General features: G+C 35.2%; 2 protein-coding genes across 9 annotated transcripts in view; one reads left to right on the top strand and one right to left on the bottom strand.

Moving 5' to 3' along the window:
* The window catches only part of LOC135138737 (uncharacterized), a 254,941-nt gene that overhangs the window by 75,089 nt on the left and 154,440 nt on the right, over positions 1 to 25,412 (bottom strand). For 5 of the 8 annotated variants that reach the window (XM_064068725.1, XM_064068724.1, XM_064068723.1 and 2 more), the window contains 5 exons: positions 7,574 to 15,739; positions 7,412 to 7,524; positions 7,252 to 7,359; positions 7,029 to 7,198; positions 5,673 to 6,974 (listed from right to left, as the gene is read on the bottom strand). In XM_064068725.1, coding sequence (XP_063924795.1) covers positions 10,224 to 15,739 — 5,516 coding nt within the window. In that variant the 3' untranslated portion in view covers positions 5,673 to 6,974; positions 7,029 to 7,198; positions 7,252 to 7,359; positions 7,412 to 7,524; positions 7,574 to 10,223. Of the gene's footprint in view, positions 1 to 5,672; positions 6,975 to 7,028; positions 7,199 to 7,251; positions 7,360 to 7,411; positions 7,525 to 7,573; positions 19,152 to 25,412 lie in introns of those variants that run through there. The other 3 variants (XM_064068729.1, XM_064068730.1, XM_064068726.1) reach the window with 3 other exon arrangements.
* LOC135138435 (terpene synthase-like) lies at positions 302 to 1,561 on the top strand. The gene is made up of 7 exons (XM_064068408.1): positions 302 to 309; positions 358 to 524; positions 592 to 729; positions 800 to 925; positions 985 to 1,130; positions 1,178 to 1,280; positions 1,332 to 1,561. Exons 1-7 carry the CDS (start codon positions 302 to 304, stop codon positions 1,559 to 1,561), a joined length of 918 nt encoding a protein of 305 aa, XP_063924478.1.

Here is a 25,412-nt window from a genome sequence, read left to right as displayed (position 1 = left end):
AGATTCGTTTTGTTGTTATTCATAATTTTGTTGTGTAATTCTAAATTAAACGGCCTGTATTACCAAGACGATCAAAACTTTTGCTTGCAAGTGTACATTTCATAATTACCTATTGGTAATTATAAATCACATAAATGATGAAATTAGGAATATGACTGTTATTAAGAACATCATTTTATATAAAACCACTTTACAAAATCACTACTTTTTATATCTTCGTTTGCTATATATAAAGATAACACTAACACATCAAATGTAATATATGTGTCAGCAAGAACTTCATTGAAGATACAGCCCAAAGATGAAGAGGTAATTTGAACACGAAACTAAAAATCGTGGTTATTTTTCTGAACGCAGATTTTATTGGCACCTATTAAGTATACACGTTACACAACCTGGGCCGGAATTTCGTAACATCATGAGAAGACTGTGGCGCGTGCTTGTAACTATTGGATTAAGTGCCCCAAAGACTTGCAACACGTCTATGGTGATATTGGAGATACAATTTATAATGTGGCTCTTATGTAAATATGCTCTGGTTACACAAATATTTATTTAAATTTTCTTCTGTTTTATACGTTTACAGTTTAGATGAAATTGAAGATTTAACAAAACTTCGACAAGGAATCCCCGCCGCCCATATGGTTTATGGAGTCCCGTTAACGGTGCAAGCTACCATACATAAGGCTATTTTGCTCTTTCAAAACATGATTTATCATCTGGGAGATAGTGAGGTGTTGTCTAGTTGTAAAAATATATAATGATACCTATAGATTTGTTTACAAATATTCTTATTTAGAACCCCTCGTTGGTGGCTTCATTAGAGTAGGTCTCAACCTTATGACAGGGCAAGGGGTGGAAATATACTATAGGGACACTGAAACATGTCCTACTTTTGACGATTCCAGGGTGGTGGTTCACGGCAGTCAGTTAAACATCAGCTTTTTCTTTAATTTTAATCACCATAATATGTTTCTGTTTTAGAATCTTCCTGCACCTTTATGTGGGGAGTTCGATTGTTAGAAATGTTTGCCAAGACCAAAAAAATCAATTTCAGTCACGAATTTTTGGACAAAATGGGTTACTTCATTCAGGTATATGACGACTATATAAATCTGCACAATCCTAAGGTAAGGAAATTAGACATTTTACATTTGATTTAAATGTAGTTTCACAGTGGGCAACAGTTCGGATCTTCTGTGACGACCTAGATGAAGAAAAATTCAGATATCCGATAATTCATGCTATTCAAAGCCATCCGGAAGATCATCGCCTTATAAGTATTTTTTGCACATAATGTTTGATCAAGTTGTTTTAATTCGTCTTTTCAGATTTGTTGAAAAAAAGGCCGCTAGACTTGGAAAGTAAGAAGCTTTTTGTAGACATAATGGAGAGTTTCGGAAGTTTTGAGCACAGTCGAGAGTTTCTGGAGGATTTGAAATATGGAATTCTCGAAGAGGTGAAAAAAATGGAATTAGAGAGAAATCCACATCTGGAGAGAGTCCTTGATGATATTTTCAATAATCTAGAAACTAAACTTTTTATAGATGGGTGTGATTAAGTGTAAATTGTCTAGGTTTTCGTAAAATAACTAATGACAAAATAACTGCTTAGGTTAGATAGAAGACTTTTATAGATGCTAGTATATTTCTATAGTTATTGCCTTGGAATGTAATAGTATGCATTAATTAGTGGATTATCATTACCAAAAAATAAGTGAATATAAAATTATGCGTTTGAACTCCGTTGTTTGTAAATTATTTCTTCTTGCTGTCATAATTTGGTTTCTGCTACTAAACACCCGTTCCACAGGTGCAGAAGAAGGGATTGTGGTATTAAATTTAAAAAATAAACATTTTACTGTAGCATAGTTCTTCAAGACTTTTCTTTTTTCCTGCAAATAGACCGTCGCTTCGCTGTTTGATGTGTCGCAAATTGTGCAATATTTATTACGTACGCTTAAAAAGAATATTTTTTTTTTGTTTTTATTCCAATACTACAGTGTACAAATTGTGTTTGAGTATATCTAATAATTATCTCCAGCATTAAAATTAATATTTCAAAAGAATACGGGAAATGATTATTCTGTGCTGAAGGTCTGTTGTCGGCAACCTGTCATAAATTATTATTCTTCAATATCGGCTTACGATGTTTTTATGACCATGTCCGGTAATCGTCTATCCCGGGGCGGCAGGTATATACATTTTAGGAAGAATTGCTGGTTCCCTTTAAGGCAAAATATATAAGTACAATTTCTTAGAAAGGTATATAAACCCCTTTTAGGATCAAAGGCTGCCTGGCAGGCCGGAATCACCAGAGTGCAACTTTAAATTTTCAGATTTTTGTTGAAACTCATTTTATTTTAATCTCGTTTCACGATTTCTGAGAACATGTCACGATTAATTATTCTACCGAGGGTTGTAAAAATATTAATTTTGTTGCCCACTTAAACATAATCGGCACATTCTAGGGCAAAACGGACCTACCAAGCCCGTCTCGCGTTAGGTCCAACAATGAAAAAGTGAAGAAATGACACATGTGGCAACAGGAAAAGATGCTACATTTGTCTGAAAAATAAAGATATAAAACAGTAACAAATATGCGATTTATGCGAAAGAAATGTATGTATTGAACATTCGATTAGTCGATGACAGAACTAATTTGTGTTAATTGAAAGAATTAATCATTATGTAACACGCAATTATTATTTTCTAAAAATAATAACATACCTTAAACAAAATTTTTAATATTAAAATTACTCTTATTTAATAACACAAATACAACCAGCAGGCCTACCAGACTCGGGTTGCTCAGGTACACAGATAAAATGCATTGCCCCGATATGCATAAAAGGTAGTGAATAGTGAATTGTTGTTTATGGTTTTTAAAATACCATTTTACCATGGCTTAGATTTATTACCTCTCAGGATTATATTTAAAGATGTATAAATACTGAAGGCTACAATGTAGGAAATGATGGTATTTAAAATTTAGTGGACCTCTTACCTCTATTTTTGTTTATGTGACCAAAATCACCAACATGAAGTATCAAAAATTACTACTAGTATAACTCAACTAATAACTACTAAAAAAAAAAGTGAAATAAAAAAATGTATCTGTATCTACGCCATTAATTTTGTATCTAGATACAGATATTTTGTACTTAAATTCGATTTTATCTAGATATAGATACTAGATACCCAAAAATGTATCTAGATACTTTATTTAGATACAAGTACCTAGATACTGCCCAACACTGATCGCTGGCTTTTCGTATACCATCAAAAATTCACGACGATAGAAAGAAAAAACAACCCATTATCTTAGAACATGGTATTCAGGTTAACTCGGAAGTATGGACATGGAGGGAAAACAGATCTCTCGGTATAGTGCGTTGCTTTGATTACTTCCTCAATACAACACTCACAGTATTGTAGCTTTCGTTTTGGTCAATGCTGGTTGATGAATCAGAGAGATAGCGGTTACACCACCCATGTTAAGTGCAAAATGTCAGAACTCAAATTTTGGGCCAACAGGTAGGTATGTGAGTTCAAAATAATTAAATAACATTTCTAACTGATGGTTTCAGCCTTGATACTGTTGCAACTAAAGGAATCTCAGCAATTTTAAGTACAGTTGCTATGCAGCAACTTATAAATCAGGTTCTAATCTTTACATTGGTCACTCTAGAGGGGTTACTTTGGCTTTTATGTACGCTTCTGAGTATCCTAAAGAAGCCCAAAAAATTCTGAGAGGTGTGGTCGGTCTGCCTCCCATTGTATATTTCGAACCCGTTTTCTATATGAAAATACTTTTCCAATTATCACCTGCACTGAGTGTAAGTTTCTCCCTTTTAATTTTCTTCTAGTGGCAGCTTATTCTTTGTTATGCAGAAAATCGTCAACGTATTGAGAATCTCAGTGATAAACTATCGAGTCGAATATACAGCAAAGTTTTATTAGTTTCTTTGTACTGCAGCGAAAAAGAATATTTTCGGGTACCAAGTGGAACTAACACCAAGAAGTTGAAGTTTGGTCACAACGATTACTTTTTTTCTGAAGACAGTGAGGAGTTATTTTATGGGGATCTCATTCGAGTACTGGATAAATTGCACTCCAAGAGATAACTTTGCTTGATGCAGATATAGGGATGGAAATAGAAATAAATATTTGTTTTATGCATTTTTTACCTTATTCATCAATTTGTCGTACTCAATTCTTTATTGGTCGTTAATCCAAAAAGTTCTGCGCCGGTACTTTTCGCAAAATGTTATGTATAGAAGTGTGGAAACAGTCCTTGCAGTACTTAAACGCGTCGTTTCCATTTTAGTTAATTTTGGCATTTCAAAAACCTAAACATTTCTCCACTTCATCATGTTATAATTCTAGTTTGTTTGTAGAGTGATAACTTGTTGTGTTTATAGGGTAAGTAGTTAAGTACTTTTGAATTTTCCTACATGTTTGTATTTTAAAGTATCTTACAATAAAATAAAGTTGTTAAGTACTGAGGTAAATTGTGGAGGTTAAATGGACAGAAAATTGGTAAAGGTGCCTAATTTGAACCTGGTTTGGCATCTCAAATTGGACCGGTTCAATTTAAGGCGAGTCGCCACGTTTGGCTCTTATGGTGTGTGTCATATTCAGCATGTAATATTTCCAGTATTAAGGGGTAATTTCATAATCAAAAGCCGCGTTCCAAAATGTCCGTATAAAAATGGAAACTTGCAGAAGACATTTCTCACCCTTTGAGTCGATAAAAAAAAAACAGTTCAGTTTGTACGCGATTTCGCCACTGCCGACCGGAGGCAAAAAAACATGTGAACGACAAGACAACGCATCCCAATCTGATATGGAATTAACACACACCATATAAAGAAAAATGAAAACAAAAAAAAATGAACAAAAAAATTAATAAAAAAAAGCAAGTCGCGGGAAAAAATCTGATGAGATTTATTTGAAAAAAAAAAGATAAGGTAACAGTAAAAAAAGGTAAGCATAACCTGTTGACACCTCAGACAGGCTCTGAAGAGGAAGAGAATAACGAAGGTAAGACGATTGTTTAAGTATATACTTAAACAATGGTAGCACAGAGTGTCTGTACTGTGGATGTGGAGTGTGGAGACACCTACAAAAGGTCACGTAGTGGAGAGGAATGGGCTAGCTGTAGCCGCTGTTCTAAAAAAACATAATTTATTTTTTCATTTTGAATAAAAGAAACACTTTTTGTCCAGTATTCCTTACTTATTTAATTGATACCAGTTTCGGGTTAAAACCGGATGACCGGCCTACAATATAAAAGAGGTCGATTTATATTATTCTGACCTAAGAATTTTTGAACATTACAAATTACCTGTTGAAAAATTGCAGCTCATCCCTAATCTCTTCCCTGTTTATAACACTCTCCAATATGTCCTAAACACCCTTTTTGATAAAAATTTTCATTATTCGTATTCGGGTGTTCGTCTTCTTTTCTTAAAATTCTTTCTGTTGATTATTCTATTCTACCTGTTCGTTGATACACTGTCTCGTTCTCTTCATCTCTTTCTGTACAGTAAGAAAAATCTTGTTAAACTTAACAAAATTTCAACAAAACTTTTGTCCCAGTGGGTCCACAATATTTTATTTGTTAAAAGAACAATTTTCGTTCATGTTATAAAAGAAAATAAAAACCAATTTAATTAAAAATTCCAAAAAATGTATTTTATTCTAATGTTTGATAACAAACAACAATCTATTTCAACATATGTACACATTAATTCATTATTTTCATACTTATTTACAACATAGGAACTGATTGATTACACTCTTTAGATACATAGGTTTGTTGAAGTCCTTATTAGTTGGAGTAATCACAGTTATGTTACTAGTAATAAACTTATAAACTACAATATATGTACATATCTCAACTACAAAGTAAAAATATCCCTCACATGTCATGATACTTTTTTTAATAAACTGAAAAAGCTATAATTAAGTCAGAATATACGACAAGGTTGCAGTCCGTCTTCGGTATTTTTGTTCCAATTCAGATTTTTACACTTTCTATTAACAACTATTCCCAAGAGGAAACCTGCTTCAATTATGTGCTTTGGTTTTGTTAAGTGTTTTTTCATCTGTGTACCAATTTTCAAGAAAAAAAAAAGTTTCGTAGTTGCTATGCTTGTAACATTTTCAGTATTTGGTCACAGTAAATTTCCCGCTTCTTCTCTGAAACAAACTTTGTCAGTTTGTCAAAAGAGGATGTTTTTGGAAAATCGTTGTGAAATGTTTAAAACACTATGAACAAACTTAAACCACAAGCCGCATCGACGCTCCAAGAGAACCACGGTTTGGTACAAAATGTTCATTTTAGTTATGCAACCTGAGTGGATCTATATAGTGAGAAAAATATTCGACGATGGAAAACAGCCTTGACGTCGTTTCTTGCTAATTCTGAGCATAAGTAGTTAAAAGGTATCATGGCACTTTACATTTCAAAATTTTTGAATATTTTGTACTCTAAGCGCCGAGCAGATGCAAATACAAAAACGCGTCCTGAATGCGTGAACAGTGAATCAGCGTTGCCATTTGTTAGAAATGAATGCTGCGTCCGTTGAGCGATCTTGACAAAAAAGACACACACAGACGAAATAAATTATACATTGGAGCAACCATTTACAACACTCCTTGCAAATAATAAAATTATTATCACATTACATATTAGAACTAGAATTAGTTGTGCGATGGAAAACTGTCTCAATCAAAGTGAATGGGTTATTAATATGTTAAATGATGTTACCTGTGAACGATTTGGCCATGTAAATAATATGACATTGATTAAGATGATTTTTTATCGCACCATACTGTTTTCTATGCAGTGATTTCGGAATGTATGGACAAATTGTAGCTCCTACGATGACAAGATGAAGTTCCGGCTGATGGTGCAGGAATTTCGCTTAATATCTCTGGTTTGGAATTCGTTTAGCCTGTGTTTTGCTGAAATTTTAAATATTTTGTGATATTGGGAAATTTTAAAGTAATAAAAGTTACCTTAAAACGCTCTTCTGTTGATATTGTCCAGGTCAGTTAGCGGCATTAAACCCATTTGTTAAAACTTGAGGTTAGAAACCTGATTCCACCTAAGATATATTTTGTTGTGACACGAAATTAAAACACCAGTTGCTGTTTTTCAATTCGTTGTTTTGGCAGGCAGGAAATGTCTATAATGCAAAATGTGATAAATAAAACTAAGTACTTTGGTAGGGAAATTTACCTCTTTTTGAAGCGGAAGTATGTTTCAAAACATTGTTCCAATATTAGTTCTTGATGAATAACAGAAGTTTTGGTTCCAATTTTTTTTAAAACTATGGAAACACCTGTACTGAAATGTTAAACCACATTTATAAAGTTAATTTTAAAATATTTTTAGTTACCTTAGTTTATGTGTTTTGTTTGTATTTTTTTAAAGTTTGATAGTAGGACGTACGCCAGTTTTTGCTGCAGTTCTCTTCGTATTGTTGTGAAGGCTTCACGAAAAAAATGTGTACTGAAATTCATAGTTACATAACGCCAAATATATTTCGTTGATGACTCACCTAAAGTAAAAGTTGAAGCTTAGCTGAGTTTGCCCGAAAATATACTTGAAAAATTTTCGTAAAATATTGACTGATCGAGTTTGCATTTATGTGGTCGTCAATTAATTAAAATTTGGAATAGTATCAAAATAATTTATCGAAAGTTCAAATTTTGTTTGAATAGAATAAAATAAATTTCATGCTAGTTAAAAAATCCGGAAATGGTACTTCAGAAAAAACTATAAACAAAATAACTATAAAAGAAGTCGTCATGTCAAATTAGTTTATTGAATTGAAATATGTAGCCATAAAAGAAAGTGACTTATTTAGTTTGTGGCTATGTTTTCCATAGATGTGAAAATTTTGTGAATCTCAAAAATAGGTTTAAATATAAGAATAGATAAATTAATTAATTAATTAATTAATTAATTAATAAGCAATACAAATCATTACAATATCTGAAAACAGATGAAGGATATAGGTATGTAGATATACAAAGATGTACATCATAAAATAGTGTTTTTCTTTTGATTTTGGTCTTTCATCAATTGTGTTCCACTAATTGTCAAATTTATTTCCTACTCTTATTAAATGGTGCGATATGTTTCTCAAATTGCTTTACCTTCTGTCAAAACAGTTTCTTATCTTTAACAAAACAATTTAGTCGCACATCAGCCAATGTGTACAATAATATCCAACCAAACACTGTTAGAAATTTACTCGACCAATCAAATGGAGAAAGAAAATGCTATGCAGCGCACGTAAAAGTAAACCAATCAACAGAAAGAACAAATATACAATTGGGTTGATCAACACTGTGTTTTAACTCTTACGGAAGATCACCAAGTAACCGAAGCGCAAACAAAGTTAAAGGTCAGCTGACAGGTCGTAATTAGTCGATTATTATTTTTTAAAACCTTATTGAATCACTTACAAGAAGATAAGATTAGGGGCGCAAGGACATATTTCAATGAACAATGTAAGATTTCACAGAACTGAAGAAATTCAACAATTGATACAAACCCATGGAGTTTTTTCTGTAATTCTACCTCGATACAGGACTTTTCTTAACCCAGTAGGTCAAAACTTAGTTGAAGAGTGGTAATGACTTGTGCAGCCCCCTTTGAAATCTACAGATCAAACCTAATTGGGAAACTGTTTAATCAGTGGAAAGTGATTATCAAAAGAAGTCATCCTAGACGAGAAGACGAATTAAATATGCAATATCCAAGTTCACAATACTTTTGACGCAATAATTTGTGGGGATTACCTCAACAGAAATGAAATTTTGAACTTAAATAATTTGTTATAGGTATTTCATGATTACAGATTGACATATTTTTTAAAATAAATTACTTATCCTTGGGCCTTGCGACAAATTGAAAGAATTTTGACAAAGAGAATTACTTTGGGCATTTGATATCAAAAAGGCAAATACGGGAAAAATGTGTCAAATAGTGAAACATATTCGACAAATAAAGAAAAACACTGTATTACCAAAAATAATGTAGACTCAAATTTTAATTTTAACAAAGTAGGTAAAATTGGTCCAAGGTATCAGACAGGACATATCTCGCTGCTGAAATACGGTCGAACAAATTCAGTTTTTTTCAATTCAATTTTTTTTAATATAAATCCTATAATTAAACTATGTAATAATATCTCTCAAAGGTAAAGGTAACATTGTTTTTAATAGATAGAGCAAAATTACCGTCCCTGATATGATCAACAAAATAACAATAAAAAAATGAGGCGGCGCATGGTAATAATAGATATTTACATAAAAGTCAGGAAAATGTCTCATTACTGAAGAGGAGCTATGTTGAAATACGAGGCACTTTGTGCCGAGTATTTTAAAGCTCCGAGTCAAATAAGACATTTTACTGACGAGTTTTGTATTAAATTTTTCCGGAAATCGCAATAAATCGCTAAAAATCGAGATTTTCCAACAAGTTTTTTAATTAATTGCGCAAAAATCTAGTTTGTCAATTTCTTGAAAACGATGGTTACAAACAAAACAATTATAAAATTTTGTGCGTACGTCAGAGCTGTGTGTTTATTTCATTAATTAATTATGAATACAAGCGAAAACACTGGTGAGGATGTTCCTTTTGACCTAAGCAAAGCAGCCGCTGCTGCTACTACAGAAGAATTGTTACCGTCGAAATCTAAGGAGCGGTATGAAAAGCAGTTCCAAATCTTTGAAGATTGCCGCAGGCTTAAAAATGTTACTTCGCTAACGGAAGACGTATTTCTGTCCCTCTACAAGTAGTGATTCATCTGAAATCTGTTGCACCGAAATCTCGACTGAAATTTTTGATAAAAAGGTTAAACTTGATCATAAATCTCTGTCTGGAATTAACATTGCAAATATATCGAATTCTACAATTAATGTTAATATCAGTAAATAGTGTAATTTACGAAATTTTGAATACATTTTTCTTGTTTAAATAACTAATTATTTTGCGTCATTTTTGTAGTTTTTACAGTACTAGTCAGGGAAATCCAATTTTCCTGCGCCTAATGTCGCAAGGAAATGCTGTTTCAATGACGATTTCCGGAAAAATATTAAAAGTCTGGCCCGGCGTAGAGGAGCTATGGATCGCCGTTGAACTAATCATTCGACGGATTTTTGGTGACTATTCGAGTTGAACCATCATTATTCATTTTATTAAACGAAAGGTTTTGCTCCACATTTTACTAAGTATTCGACAATTTTTCTGTGACCTTGAGAGGAAGCTGCGTAAAGCGGTGTCTGACCATATTTATTAGAGCGATTGATTTCGGCTCCGCATTTCACCAGGCATTCGACCATTTTTTCGTGACCTCGAGAGGAAGCTGCGTGAAGCGGTGTCTGATCATATTTATTAGCGCGATTGATTTCGGCTCCGCATTTCACCAGGCATTGGACAATTTTTTCGCGACCTCGAGAGGAAGCTGCGTGAAGCGGTGTCTGATCATATTTATTAGCGCGATTGATTTCGGCTCCGCATTTCACCAGGCATTGGACAATTTTTTCGTGACCTCGAGAGGAAGCTGCGTGAAGCGGTGTCTGATCATATTTATTAGCGCGATTGATTTCGGCTCCGCATTTCACCAGGCATTCGACAATTTTTTCGTGACCTTGAGAGCAAGCTGCGTAAAGCGGTGTCTCACCATCATTATTAGCGCGATTGATTTCGGGTCCGCATTTCACCAGGCATTCGACAATTTTTTCGTGACCTTTCGAGCAAGCTGCGTACAACAATGTGTTCTCATATGTATCAGCTGGATTAATTTTTGCTCCGCATTTCACCAGGCATTCGACAATTTTTTCGCGACCTCGAGAGGAAGCTGCGTAAAGCGGTGTCCCACCATATTTATCAGGGCTATTGATTTCGGCGCCGCATTTCACCAGGCATTCGACAATTTTTTCGTGACCTCGAAAGGAAGCTGCGTGAAGCGGTGTCTGACCATATTTATTAAAGCGATTGATTTCGGCTCCGCATTTCACCAGGCATTCGACAATTTTTTCGTGACCTCGAGAGGAAGCTGCGTGAAGCGGTGTCTGATCATATTTATTAGAGCGATTTATTTCGGCTCCGCATTTCACCAGGCATTCGACAATTTTTTCGTGACCTCGAGAGGAAGCTTCGTAAAGCGGTGTCCGACCATCTTCATCAGCGCGATTGATTTCGGCTCCGCATTTCACCAGGCATTCGACAATTTTTTCGTGACCTCGAGAGGAAGCTGCGTGAAGCGGTGTCTGATCATATTTATTAGAGCGATTTATTTCGGCTCCGCATTTCACCAGGCATTCGACAATGTTTTCGTGACCATGAGAGGAAGCTGCGTGAAGCGATGTCTGACCATATTTATTAAAGCGATTGATTTCGGCCCCGCATCTCACCAGGCATTCGACAATTTTTTCGTGACCTCGAAAGGAAGCTGCGTAAAGCGGTGTCTGACCATAATAATTATCAGCGCGATTGATTTCGGCTCCGCATTTCACCAGGCATTCGACAATTTTTTCGTGACCTTGAAAGGAAGCTGCGTAAAGCAATGTGTTCTCATATGTATTAGCTGGATTAATTTTTGCTCCGCATTCAACCAGGAATTCGACAATTTTTTCGTGACCTTGAGAGGAAGCTGCGTAAAGCGGTGTCCGACCATGTTTATCAGGGCTATTGATTTCGGCTCCGCATTTCACCAGGCATTCGACAATTTTTTCGCGACCTCGAGAGGAAGCTTCGTAAAGCGGTGTCTCACCATCTTCATCAGCGCGATTGATTTCGGCTCCGCATTTCACCAGGCACTGGACAATTTTTTCGTGACCTTGAGAGGAAGCTGCGTAAAGCGGTGTCTCACCATCATTATTAGCGCGATTGATTTCGGCTCCGCATTTCACCAGGCATTCGACAATTTTTTCGTGACCTTTCGAGCAAGCTGCGTACAACAATGTGTTCTCATATGTATCAGCTGGATTAATTTTTGCTCCGCATTTCACCAGGCATTCGACAATTTTTTCGCGACCTCGAGAGGAAGCTGCGTAAAGCGGTGTCTCACCATCATTATTAGCGCGATTGATTTCGGCTCCGCATTTCACCAGGCATTCGACAATTTTTTCGTGACCTTGAGAGGAAGCTGCGTAAAGCGGTGTCCGACCATCTTCATCAGCGCGATTGATTTCGGCTCCGCATTTCACCAGGCATTCGACAATTTTTTCGTGACCTCGAAAGGAAGCTGCGTGAAGCGGTGTCTGACCATATTTATTAAAGCGATTGATTTCGGCTCCGCATTTCACCAGGCATTCGACAATTTTTTCGTGACCTCGAGAGGAAGTTGCGTGAAGCGGTGTCTGATCATATTTATTAGAGCGATTTATTTCGGCTCCGCATTTCACCAGGCATTCGACAATGTTTTCGTGACCATGAGAGGAAGCTGCGTAAAGCGGTGTCTGACCATATTTATCAGCGCGATTGATTTCGGCTCCGCATTTCACCAGGCATTCGACAATTTTTTCGTGACCTCGAAAGGAAGCTGCGTGAAGCGGTGTCTGACCATATTTATTAAAGCGATTGATTTCGGCTCCGCATTTCACCAGGCATTCGACAATTTTTTCGTGACCTGGAGAGGAAGCTGCGTAAAGCGGTGTCCGACCATCTTCATCAGCGCGATTGATTTCGGCTCCGCATTTCACCAGGCATTCGACAATTTTTTCGTGACCTCGAAAGGAAGCTGCGTAAAGCGGTGTCTGACCATAATAATTATCAGCGCGATTGATTTCGGCTCCGCATTTCACCAGGCATTCGACAATTTTTTCGTGACCTTGAAAGGAAGCTGCGTAAAGCAATGTGTTCTCATATGTATTAGCTGGATTAATTTTTGCTCCGCATTCAACCAGGAATTCGACAATTTTTTCGTGACCTTGAGAGGAAGCTGAGTAAAGCGGTGTCTCACCATCTTTATCAGCGCGATTGATTTCGGCTCCGCATTTCACCAGGAATTCGACAATTTTTTTTTGACCTTTCAAGCAAGCTGCGTACAATAATGTGTTCTCATATGTATCAGCTGGATTAATTTTTGCTCCGCATTTCACCAGGCATTCGACAATTTTTTCGCGACCTCGAGAGGAAGCTGCGTAAAGCGGTGTCTCACCATCATTATTAGCGCGATTGATTTCGGCTCCGCATTTCACCAGGCATTCGACAATTTTTTCGTGACCTCGAGAGGAAGCTTCGTAAAGCGGTGTCTCACCATCTTTATCAGCGCGATTGATTTCGGCTCCGCATTTCACCAGGCATTCGACAATTTTTTCGTGACCTTGAGAGGAAGCTGCGTGAAGCGGTGTCTGATCATATTTATTAGAGCGATTTATTTCGGCTCCGCATTTCACCAGGCATTCGACAATTTTTTCGTGACCTCGAGAGGAAGCTGCGTGAAGCGGTGTCTGATCATATTTATTAGAGCGATTTATTTCGGCTCCGCATTTCACCAGGCATTCGACAATTTTTTCGTGACCTCGAGAGGAAGCTTCGTAAAGCGGTGTCCGACCATCTTCATCAGCGCGATTGATTTCGGCTCCGCATTTCACCAGGCATTCGACAATTTTTTCGTGACCTCGAAAGGAAGCTGCGTGAAGCGGTGTCTGACCATATTTATTAAAGCGATTGATTTCGGCTCCGCATTTCACCAGGCATTCGACAATTTTTTCGTGACCTCGAGAGGAAGCTGCGTGAAGCGGTGTCTGATCATATTTATTAGAGCGATTTATTTCGGCTCCGCATTTCACCAGGCATTCGACAATTTTTTCGTGACCTCGAAAGGAAGCTGCGTAAAGCGGTGTCTGACCATAATAATTATCAGCGCGATTGATTTCGGCTCCGCATTTCACCAGGCATTCGACAATTTTTTCGTGACCTCGAGAGGAAGCTTCGTAAAGCGGTGTCTCACCATCTTTATCAGCGCGATTGATTTCGGCTCCGCATTTCACCAGGCATTCGACAATTTTTTCGTGACCTTGAGAGGAAGCTGCGTGAAGCGGTGTCTGATCATATTTATTAGAGCGATTTATTTCGGCTCCGCATTTCACCAGGCATTCGACAATTTTTTCGTGACCTCGAGAGGAAGCTGCGTGAAGCGGTGTCTGATCATATTTATTAGAGCGATTTATTTCGGCTCCGCATTTCACCAGGCATTCGACAATTTTTTCGTGACCTCGAGAGGAAGCTTCGTAAAGCGGTGTCCGACCATCTTCATCAGCGCGATTGATTTCGGCTCCGCATTTCACCAGGCATTCGACAATTTTTTCGTGACCTCGAAAGGAAGCTGCGTGAAGCGGTGTCTGACCATATTTATTAAAGCGATTGATTTCGGCTCCGCATTTCACCAGGCATTCGACAATTTTTTCGTGACCTCGAGAGGAAGCTGCGTGAAGCGGTGTCTGATCATATTTATTAGAGCGATTTATTTCGGCTCCGCATTTCACCAGGCATTCGACAATTTTTTCGTGACCTCGAAAGGAAGCTGCGTAAAGCGGTGTCTGACCATAATAATTATCAGCGCGATTGATTTCGGCTCCGCATTTCACCAGGCATTCGACAATTTTTTCGTGACCTTGAAAGGAAGCTGCGTAAAGCAATGTGTTCTCATATGTATTAGCTGGATTAATTTTTGCTCCGCATTCAACCAGGAATTCGACAATTTTTTCGTGACCTTGAGAGGAAGCTGCGTAAAGCGGTGTCCGACCATCTTTATCAGCGCGATTGATTTCGGCTCCGCATTTCACCAGGCATTGGACAATTTTTTCGTGACCTTGAGAGGAAGCTGCGTAAAGCAATGTGTTCTCATATGTATTAGCTGGATTAATTTTTGCTCCGCATTCAACCAGGAATTCGACAATTTTTTCGTGACCTTGAGAGGAAGCTGCGTAAAGCGGTGTCCGACCATGTTTATCAGGGCTATTGATTTCGGCTCCGCATTTCACCAGGCATTCGACAATTTTTTCGTGACCTCGAGAGGAAGCTTCGTAAAGCGGTGTCCGACCATCTTCATCAGCGCGATTGATTGCGGCTCCGCATTTCACCAGGAATTCGACAATTTTTTCGTGACCTCGAGAGGAAGCTGCGTAAAGCGGTGTCCAACCATAAATATTAGCGCGATTGACTTCGGCTCCGCATTTCACCAGGCATTTGACAATTTTTTCGTGACCTTGAAAGGAAGCTGCGTAAAGCAATGTGTTCTCATATGTATTAGCTGGATTAATTTTTGCTCCGCATTCAACCAGGAATTCGACAATTTTTTCGTGACCTTGAGAGGAAGCTGCGTAAAGCGGTGTCCGACCATGTTTATCAGGGCTATTGATTTCGGCTCCGCATTTCACCAGGAATTCGACAATTTTTTCGTGACCTCGAGAGGAAGCTGCGTAAAGCGGTGTCCAACCATAAATATTAGCGCGATTGACTTCGGCTCCGCATTTCACCAGGCATTCGACAATTTTTTCGTGACCTTGAGAGGAAGCTGCGTAAAGCGGTGTCTCACCATCATTATTAGCGCGATTGATTTCGGCTCCGCATTTCACCAGGAATTCGACAATTTTTTCGTGACCTTGAGAGGAAGCTGCGTAAAGCGGTGTCCTACCACGATATTTATCAGCGTGATTGATTTCGGCTCCGCATTTCACCAGGCATTCGACAATTTTTTCGTGACCTTTCGAGCAAGCTGCGTACAACAATGTGTTCTCATATGTATTAGCTGGATTAATTTTTGCTCCGCATTCAACCAGGAATTCGACAATTTTTTCGTGACCTTCAGAGGAAGCTAAGTAAAGCGGTGTCTCACCATATTCATCAGCGCGATTGATTTCGGCTCCGTATTTGACCAAGTACTCTACAACTGTTTCGTGCCCCTCTCGAGAAGCTATCATAAGAGGCGTACTATCATCGAGTTCAACACTAAAATTTACTTCTTCATTAGAAATACTCGAAGATGAAAATAATATTTTAAACACTTCTGCGTATCCGTGCAAAGCGACAAAAAATAAAATATTAATTTTGTCTGTTCGACTATAGGAATCTTTCAGTTGTAATTTGCGTGATTGCAATAATTCCAGTTCCGCTCCCAAACTTTCACTTTCTTGTGCCCATGCTAAGGGTGTGACTTGATGTAAAAAATCTTCTTCTAATATTTCACATTTATCTAACAAAAACAATAACGCTTTAAAATATTCTTCCGTTTCTAATGAACTACCACTCATAATTTCCCAATTTGCCTTAATAACATAACCTCTAGATTCGGTTTGTACATTTAAACGCCCATATCTTCGTCCCCAAGAACAAATGAGATGTAAAGCACTTCTTCCACACTCATCTTTACGTTTAATTATTTCGTCGTCAAAGTTCTCCACTTCATCAAAATTTCTGTATAAAATCGCTATGTGGACCGGTGAATCTTTGCCTGTTAACATGTCGAAGAAGAAGCGTACATTATTATACCTTTGATCAAAAAATATGTCCTTGCGTACCATTCCAAAATTTTTGGCAAAATATAAGGCTACAAAATATTCGGCAAAGGAAGCATGTGCAAATTGCGGAATGCCGTTTTGTAGACCAGTCACGATACCGACAGTTGCGAAATCTTCAGAAACAGAATCTATCTTTTGCGAATAATCTATATTTAATTGTTTCAAAACATCTTCAGGAAATATTACTTTCAGCGCCAACTTTTCATACTGTTTCAATTTTTCTTCCTTTTTTTTCCTTACATCTTCTTCCCAAAAAATATTGTTTACGGGCACTTTATCTCCGTAGAAAAACTTAAATTTTCCTTCAATAAAGTACCGGTACATGTCAGTCAGGAGAAATTTATTGTTTAATAAGTTTAAATAGTTTTCCTTGTTTTTAAGTAATACGTCCGTAAGCATAAAAATTTGAAGAGGAATTCCCAATATATCTATATGTTTTGTAAATGCAAACGTGGATTTAATTTTGTGGATAACTGATTTCATATCTACAGGCTCAATAAAATTGTTAAGACGTTTTTTAATATAATCTTCTTGCTCGACTTCGTTGAGCTGATTAATACTCACTGACAGAATATTAAATTTTTCTTCAAGAGAAGATCTCAAATGTTGCCTTGCAGTAACCCATTGAATGCAACCTTTTTGTGACAACATAAGAATGAGATCTAAAGTCCCATTTAAATAGTGAGTAAAAATCTCATCAAGAGCGTCCCATACATAAACCACGTTGCGTTGCTTTAAACACATTTTAAAAAATTCTCGATCGAGCCCAGCGAGGTGTCGATATTTTTCGTTTAAAATGAATGCTTCGGATAGTTCTAAGTCTGCTGATATTTCAGACTTTGCTGAATTTTTCAAGAAAGACATAACATCTTGAGCACTCAGAATCACGGTCCAATATCTCGCACAACAGTTGTTTTTTAGACTCTTCATTAACTCGCTTTTGCCCATTCCTGGGTCATCTGTTATTAGATTTATGTTGTTGGTGAATTGGGAAGACCAAATTTCCTTTTCGTTTTTGGAACGATTAGGTAATTTATATTTTCGCAGTTCATTAACAGATCCTTTGCTTCCAATCCATTCTAAATTTTGATCGTTGAGAAATTTAAAATAGTGTACAATGTGGGATGGTGCTGCTTTAGAACATATTTTCTGAAAATCAGAATCACTGCAATTTTTTTCACTCCTTATAAAAATTGGATTGTCAAAAATTTTGGGGTCTGTATTACTTAAAAAACCCTCGATGTCTATTAAAGTATGCTTTTTAGATATTTTCAATTGTTGAGAATTACTTTCGCAATTTAAAATGATAACAGTTTTTAGATCAACATGTTCTAAATATTCAGTGTTTATAATATTGACTGACAAATACCTATCGATATAAAGATTGGGAAAATCTTCCTTTTTTCCATCTATATAGCATGGACCATTTGCCATCTCTAAAAGTTTTTCCACAGTAACATGCTTAAAAATTTCTTCATTTTTTTCGAAAGCGGTCACTAATTTAATTGCTTCTTTCCCTTGTAAAGAAATGGTGAAATTTTGCAATACTTTTTCATACAATTCGCCTTTTGATTTCAAGTTGGATAAGTTTTGAAAGACAAATCCTTCTTTCATCCATTCTTCATATTTTCCTTCGCCAAGTATAATAAATTTTGCATCTGGACAAAGTTTAATAGCTTTCTCCATATTTTCGTGTTCTTTCACAATGAGTGGCCATTTCTCCATCAACCATAGCAACTGTGTCAATAAATTTGCATCCAGATTTTCGATACTACTTATGTAATTAGAAGAAAGAGAATAAAGTGATCGAACTTTGTTTAGTTCCTTCAGGTCAAGGTTTTTGTTCAAGTCGCCCCACAATTTTTTAACTCCGTTGCTGCCTTTTTTTTCCAACAAAGTGATGTCGAACAAACAAATAGCTTCTCGAAGTAGTTTCATTTCGTCTGTGATTGAACCAAAAACAAACGGTTCGATCCAAGAAGAAAGCAAACGAAGCGCGATGGCACGTTGCATCATTTTTTTGCTTAGCTTTTCTTTTTTTCCATCTCGCATACTCCATTCTGATATGACGTAGACGTACTTCATGAAAGTTTCTTCATTAGAGCAAAACATGTCAGTAAATTTATTCATTGTTGATTTTGTAAGAGCTTCAAAATGTTCTTGGCTTGTGTAAAGACGAAAGCGCTCGAAGAATGTTTGGTACTGCTGAATTTTTTCAGGATTTTGTTTAGTCTGTTCGTCCTCTACTATGTGAAATGTATGATAATAATTTATATTTTCAGAAATTCTTAAAACGTAGAAATCGTCTCCTGAAACTGTGTTTTTACTGATCTTCACGTAAAACTCTTCTCCTTCTAGTTTAAATTTCGTTTCTTCTGAAGTTTTAAATGTATTTGTGGTGAATAATATAAATTCTTGCACTTCGCCTTGAACCTCTTGAGCAGATTTGAAATATTTGATTAAACTAAAGTCTCCTGTTTTGCCTGCCAGTTGCTTTATATATAATTGTTTTTTTTTCATTACTATGTTTTAATTGCAGGGCTTTTGTTTTTATTCCGCTATCTGTCTCAATTTCAATAACCACGTCATCAAAATCACCAAAATTTTTATCGTTCGAAGAAATGTAGAAATCTCTTATTTTACTGTCGCTTACCAATTGTAGTGCGACTTTAGCGGTAACCAAATCTTCGTATTTTTTTCCCTTGTCGGTGGTTCCTGCTCGTTTTTCAAAAATCTGGAATAGAAATCAAGAAATCAACAATGTGAATAAATCGAAAATAGTTGTAGATCATTTAAAAATTAGACTTTGAAATAATTCTCAGTTTTTTTTATGCTTTTGCAGATATACATGCAGACAGGTCTTGTTTGAGTTATTTTTTCTGGTACAAAATAACGACCAAAACGTAGGTATATTTCATCATAAATAAATTTACCTTATGCGACGAAGTTTTATTTCTTTCGCCATCTGTTGCTTGTCCAGCCGGGTTCCCTGGAACTATATTTTCTTGGGTATTTCCCTTAATTTGATGACTGTCTTCAGATAGAGCAGCTTGCTTGTTTGGAGTGTCTTCTATTCCTATTAGATCTGTCCGCTAAAAATTATTTAATTAACAAAATTATCATCGTGTTTTCGCAGAAACATTGTTAAAATTATTAACATTATTCAACAAATACTGGCTAAAGTTTCAAAACTTTCAAACCATTTTTCTTAGAGATGAAATAATGAACCGTGAATAAGAAACATGAAATTTTCGAGACGATGACATCATCTGGTAAAAAAATTGATCTGAACACATGGTGCACAAAAAAATGGAAAACTTTACATTTTTCTTAATACGTTTTATATGTTCTCTTGTAAAATTGTATGGTTTTAATTAATTTTTATACTATAATACAATACAATACAGTTCTATACTATTTTCCCTACGTTGAATATTGAAGTTCAGGTACTTGTCTTTGTAAAAATGTAACAAGTAAATTGAAAGTAGAAATTAATAACCAAATGAATTTGAGGACAGTTTTGACCCATTCAAATTTATAATACCTTTAACGCAGAAGAAGTATTCTCCTCGGGTTGTGGTGTGTGTAGCAACTTTTCTTGTTTTCTTCGTCTTCTTTGTTCTAGCTTACGTTCTAATTCCTCTCTTAATCTTCCGATTTCTTCGTCGGAACTTGAGTCCATGGCGACAAATTTGAACGTGTATACTGAGAAATATATCAATCAGTCAAGTAAACTAGCGACGGTCAGAAAAGATAGATACTAATATGTGTCATTTTTCGACAATCAAGCTAAAAATGAATTATACTACGTAAAAAACTAAATAAAAATTACTCATGCATTACAATGGGAATTGTGATCATAGAATCTGTACAGTAAATAAAAAAAATAAATACATTTTTTGATCGTTTAACAATTAAAATCAGAATGCCGACGACAGTTTTGCTTCGAGTCGGGAAGACTGAAGTGGTTTATGTCTTTATTGAAAATTGACTCGATTTCAAAATTAAGCTCCTAAAATTCTAAACCACTTTCATATGACTTTTTTAATGTTTTTGAAAATAGAATAATTTCTATAATTTAGAATCTGTCTCCAAAATTTGTAAAAGTAAATTTGACTTAAATGTGGAAATCACGTAGGGGTTTAATAATGTGCTCATATTTTTAACGATACATATGCGGATTATTATTGTAAACAAAAAGTGACTCTCTTAGAAGTAAATTTTGGATTTAGTGGCGCTAGTAATATTTATTATTTTGAGAACTGTACACAATTTGAAAAGCTTGAGAGGAGCGAATGGAAATCTTGTTAATATTTATGCACAGGGAAGAATGATGTAGATCTTTATCAACTAAAAATAATAATAATAATACTTTATTCCCAACAGGTAACAAAACACCAGGTTATAGGGAAAAAAAAAACTAACAATGATTATGAAACAGTGCAGTAAATTCAAAGAAAAGGAAAAAAATATATAGGTATATATAAAAAAATATTCCCTAAAATACAATGAAGTAGAAATAGATTACTCTCAGGATTTACCCCAGATAAACGATACGACAGAAATTTCAGGAACTTGCGTTGGACGGATTCTATACTTTTTATATGGATTTCGTAAATTGGAAACCATATTTAGGGTCATTTGCATTTGAAGATCCAGAAAAATAAATATTAAATTTGAGTTTTTTTTTTTTAGTGCTTACAAGTTTATAATGATAAGATGAGTCTAAAACACAGTTTGTATTAAATTTTTTTAACGGCGTTCCTTAAATATTATATTTTAAAGGTGGGGTTAGCATATCAGATAATTTAGTGTTATCAAAAGCAAGACCTTCAAGTTATGGAAAATCCAAAACCTGATGAATGACTAATTTCATAAATTCTAGTGTTTGAATATTAGATCTCCGTTTTTCATACGTAAATTTAGATTTATTAGCGCAAGTAATAATGAAGTAAAATAAAAACGACCAAACCAAAAATAAACCGATCACTGCAAAATCTGGTATTTAATTCTAACCGTATAAGTGAAAATTTTAATCATATATTAACAAATTGCTAAAGAGCAAATATTTTAGGGCGGGTTAAATGACTATGAGATTAATTTAAAGCAGAAAACAATATTCCTAAACTAACTTTTATTTTTGGGTGGATACTACAAGTAAATATTTTAAAAGTTAGATTTAAGATAACGATAAACATGAAGTGTGTATTGACGACATTGTATCTTATTTAAGTTGTACCTAATTCATCTTTATTTACTTGTTTCCATTTGCGTCGTAATACCTAAGATATAATCTTTTTTCTAAGAATTGGTTTCGCATTTATTTATATTAAGTACATTACAGAAATATTGAGCATAAGCTAAGTAACATACTAATTGAGTTCACCAGGCGATTTAGTACTTTCGATTTAGTACTTTCAAATTTTCTCGGCGTTTCACGACCCGTACAGAGGGCCGTAGCTAAAGGGATGCGAAGGGATGCTAAGCCTCCCTTAGAGAAATGTATGCTTCGCCTAGTCTTAAAGACAAGTTACAATAACCTAATGTGAATTACAGTAATAGTAAAAAGTCAAATCGTCTTTAAAGGACAAGTTGAGGGAACGAACGGAAACAAAGACATTTCTAAAATAAAAAACGGCGAATTGTTCTGTAAAGCCTGTGTAAATTCTTAATGTTTGCACAATTCATTGTGATGTTCAGAGATCTTTCTCTCGACAAAAAAATGTCTTAGCAGACAAAAGGAAAAATCTTTCTGCAGAAAATTTTGAAAAACATCTAATTTGTTATGCAAATTTTAACTATTTAAGATTAGAGTCGCTGATGATGTGAAATGATAAAATATATACAGGTTTAGTGTAAAGTCCCGGAACGGTCGAATAGCTTAGTTATTTTAAAAGTTCTTTTTCTTAAATTTGCTTTGGATATATATGTAGTTGAACGTGGCGACTTTGATTTTTTTTCTATTTTTACTTCCCGAGCGTAAGCAAAGGAAGTATTGTAATCGAGTCCGTCGGCCGACTCTCTACTTTTACGTTTTCTCGATCTTTCATGGCCCCTAGAAGACGAAGAAATAGGTCTCCCATTTCCGTCTGTCTGTCCGTCTGTCCGTCCGTCTGTCCGTCCGTCCGTCTGTCCGTCCGTCTGTCCGTCTGTCCGTCTGCCCCCGGATTTTTATTAGACAGATAATCTCCGAAAGTACTCGACCGATTGTTGTGAAATTTTGTACTTATATTAAGAATATCATGTAGATGGTAAAACGCTAACCAAAATTTGTCTAATCATCCCCACCACTAATGCGATGACGTCACTTCAAAATTGTACATAGTAAATGGGTTTTCAATTGTATAAAATAACATAGTCCTACACATGTAGTTTACAACTCCGAATCGACTTTTCACCCGAAACGTCCAGATTTTTGGAAAAAAAATCAAAATTATAAAACAACATTTTGAAATTTAATTTTTAATCTGCTAACCAGAATGCTTTGAAATCTTGCAGATGTTTTAAGGTCATAAAGAGCATCATAAATCTTTAGTCAAAAAATATTTGCTTACCCCCTCCAAAAACTTGATGACGTCAGCTCAAAAGTTTGTGGAATAAATCATATCTAAAATGTACAAAATATGATGAGTCTGTACTTGTGATCTATCACTCCATTCATATTTTTTGGATTTGCATATACAGGGTGACTCAAAAAAATTAATGAATGCGTAAATATATTTTATTGATTTAATCAGGAACTACAAAACCGAATGCTCTGAAATCTTGCAGATGTTTTAAGGTCATAAAGAGCATAATAAATGTTTAGTCAAAATATATTTGCTTATCCCCTCCAAAAACTTGATGACGTCAGCTCGAAAGTTTGCCGAATAAATCATATCTAAAATGTACAAAATATGATGAGCCTGTACTTGTTATTTATCACTCCATTCATATTTTTTGGATTTGCATATACAGAGTGACTCAAAAAAATTAATGAATGCGTAAATATATTTTATTGATTTAATCAGGAACTACAAAACGGAATGCTCTGACATCTTGCAGATGTTTTAAGGTTATAAAGAGCATAATAAATATTTAGTCAAAATATATTTGCTTATCCCCTCCAAAAACTTGATGACGTCAGCTCGAAAATTTGCCGAATAAATCATATCTAAAATGTACAAAATATGATCAGTCTGTACTTGTGATCTATCACTCCATTCATATTTTTTGGATTTGCATATACAGGGTGATTCAAGAAAATAAATGAAAGCGTAAATTTATTTTACTGATTTACTCAGGAACTACAAAACCGAATGCTTCGAAATCTTGAAGATATTTTAAAATTATCATAAGCATGGTAAATTTTTGATCAAAATGTATTTGGTCGTCCCCCCTAAAAAATTTATGACGTCACCACAAAATTTTGCTGAATAAATCCTATCTAAAATGTACAAAATATGGTGAGTCTCTTCTTGTGATTTATAATTCCATTCAAATTTTTTCGATTTGCATATACAGGGTGACTCAAAAAAATTAATGAATGCGTAAATTAATTTTATTGATTTAATCAGGAACTACAAAACCGAATGCTTTGAAATCTTGCAGATGTTTTAAGGTTATAAAGAGCGTAATAAATTTTTAGTCAAAATATATTTGGTTATCTTCTACAAAAAACTAATGACGTCAGCTCAAAAGTTTGCCGAATAAATCGTATCTAAAATGTACAAAATATGATGAGTTTGTACTTGTGATTTATCATTCCATTCATATTTTTGGATTTGCATATGCAGGGTGACTCAAAAAAATTAATGAAAGCGTGAATTTATTTTATCGATTTAATCAGGAATTACAAAACCGAATGCTTTCAAATCTTGGGAATATTTTAATGTTATTATAAGCATGGTAAACTTTTGTTCAAAATGTATTTGTTCATCCCTCCTAAAAAAATTGATGACGTCACCCTTAAATTTTGCTGAATAAATCCTATCTAAAATGAAAAAAATATGATGAGTTTGTACTTGTGATTTATCATTCCATTCATATTTTTTAGATTTTCTTAAGAGGTGGTTCAAAAAAATTAATGAAGTCAATTTATTTTATTGATTAAATTAAAGGCAACAGTTATTATTAGTATTACACCCCAACCAACCCAATTTGGTAGACACAAAATTTGTTAAAGGAAAAACTCGGTTGAAACATAAGGGTAGCACGCTTATTTACATCGACTTTAACATTACAGACCTGCATTTGTTTTATGCGTTCACTTGATTCCGCGAATGTGAAATAGACATGTTTATAATCAACCAATTGTGAATTTCACCGTCAAGAATTAAAATAAAACCCAATGTTTTATATAATAAGCGGAAGTCGAAGCAATAAAACCGATGGTCGTTTTGTTTACAGTTTCTCTGTTTGACTTTCACGTATGCTGTTACGCTTGTCATCTTAAATTAAGAATGTTTATACATAAACGATTTTCAGTTGCCGTATACGCGAGTAAATTGTTTCGTTATTTTATTGATTATAAAAAATCAATATTCAAAACGACCCAATTCATTTTCCCGAAAATTTGGGAATACAATAATTTTATTCTTAGTATTACACTACATCTATCCCAACTGATATACGTGTCCTTGCAAAAATGTTGATGACGTCATCGCAATTTTTTTTAAATTCCCACTACAAAAATGTAATGAGAAGAAAACACAATAGCCATGCAGTCGTCAAGTTTCCGACAGCGAGGGAAGTACTGTCTAAACTCTTTAGACCAATTTTTTTGAATCAGTATAAATAAGCATGTCGATAATTTCTGAAATTAGTTTTTTATTCCGCATCAGAAAATGTCAATAAATCTGGGTGTTCCATTAAAAAAAC

Source organism: Zophobas morio, unplaced genomic scaffold (assembly GCF_036711695.1).
Source record: "Zophobas morio isolate AGI-343-1 ecotype UQ-CSIRO unplaced genomic scaffold, CSIRO_AGI_Zmor_V1 ptg000030l, whole genome shotgun sequence".
NCBI lineage: Eukaryota > Metazoa > Arthropoda > Insecta > Coleoptera > Tenebrionidae > Zophobas > Zophobas morio.
This window is presented reverse-complemented; position numbering and strand designations above follow the sequence as displayed.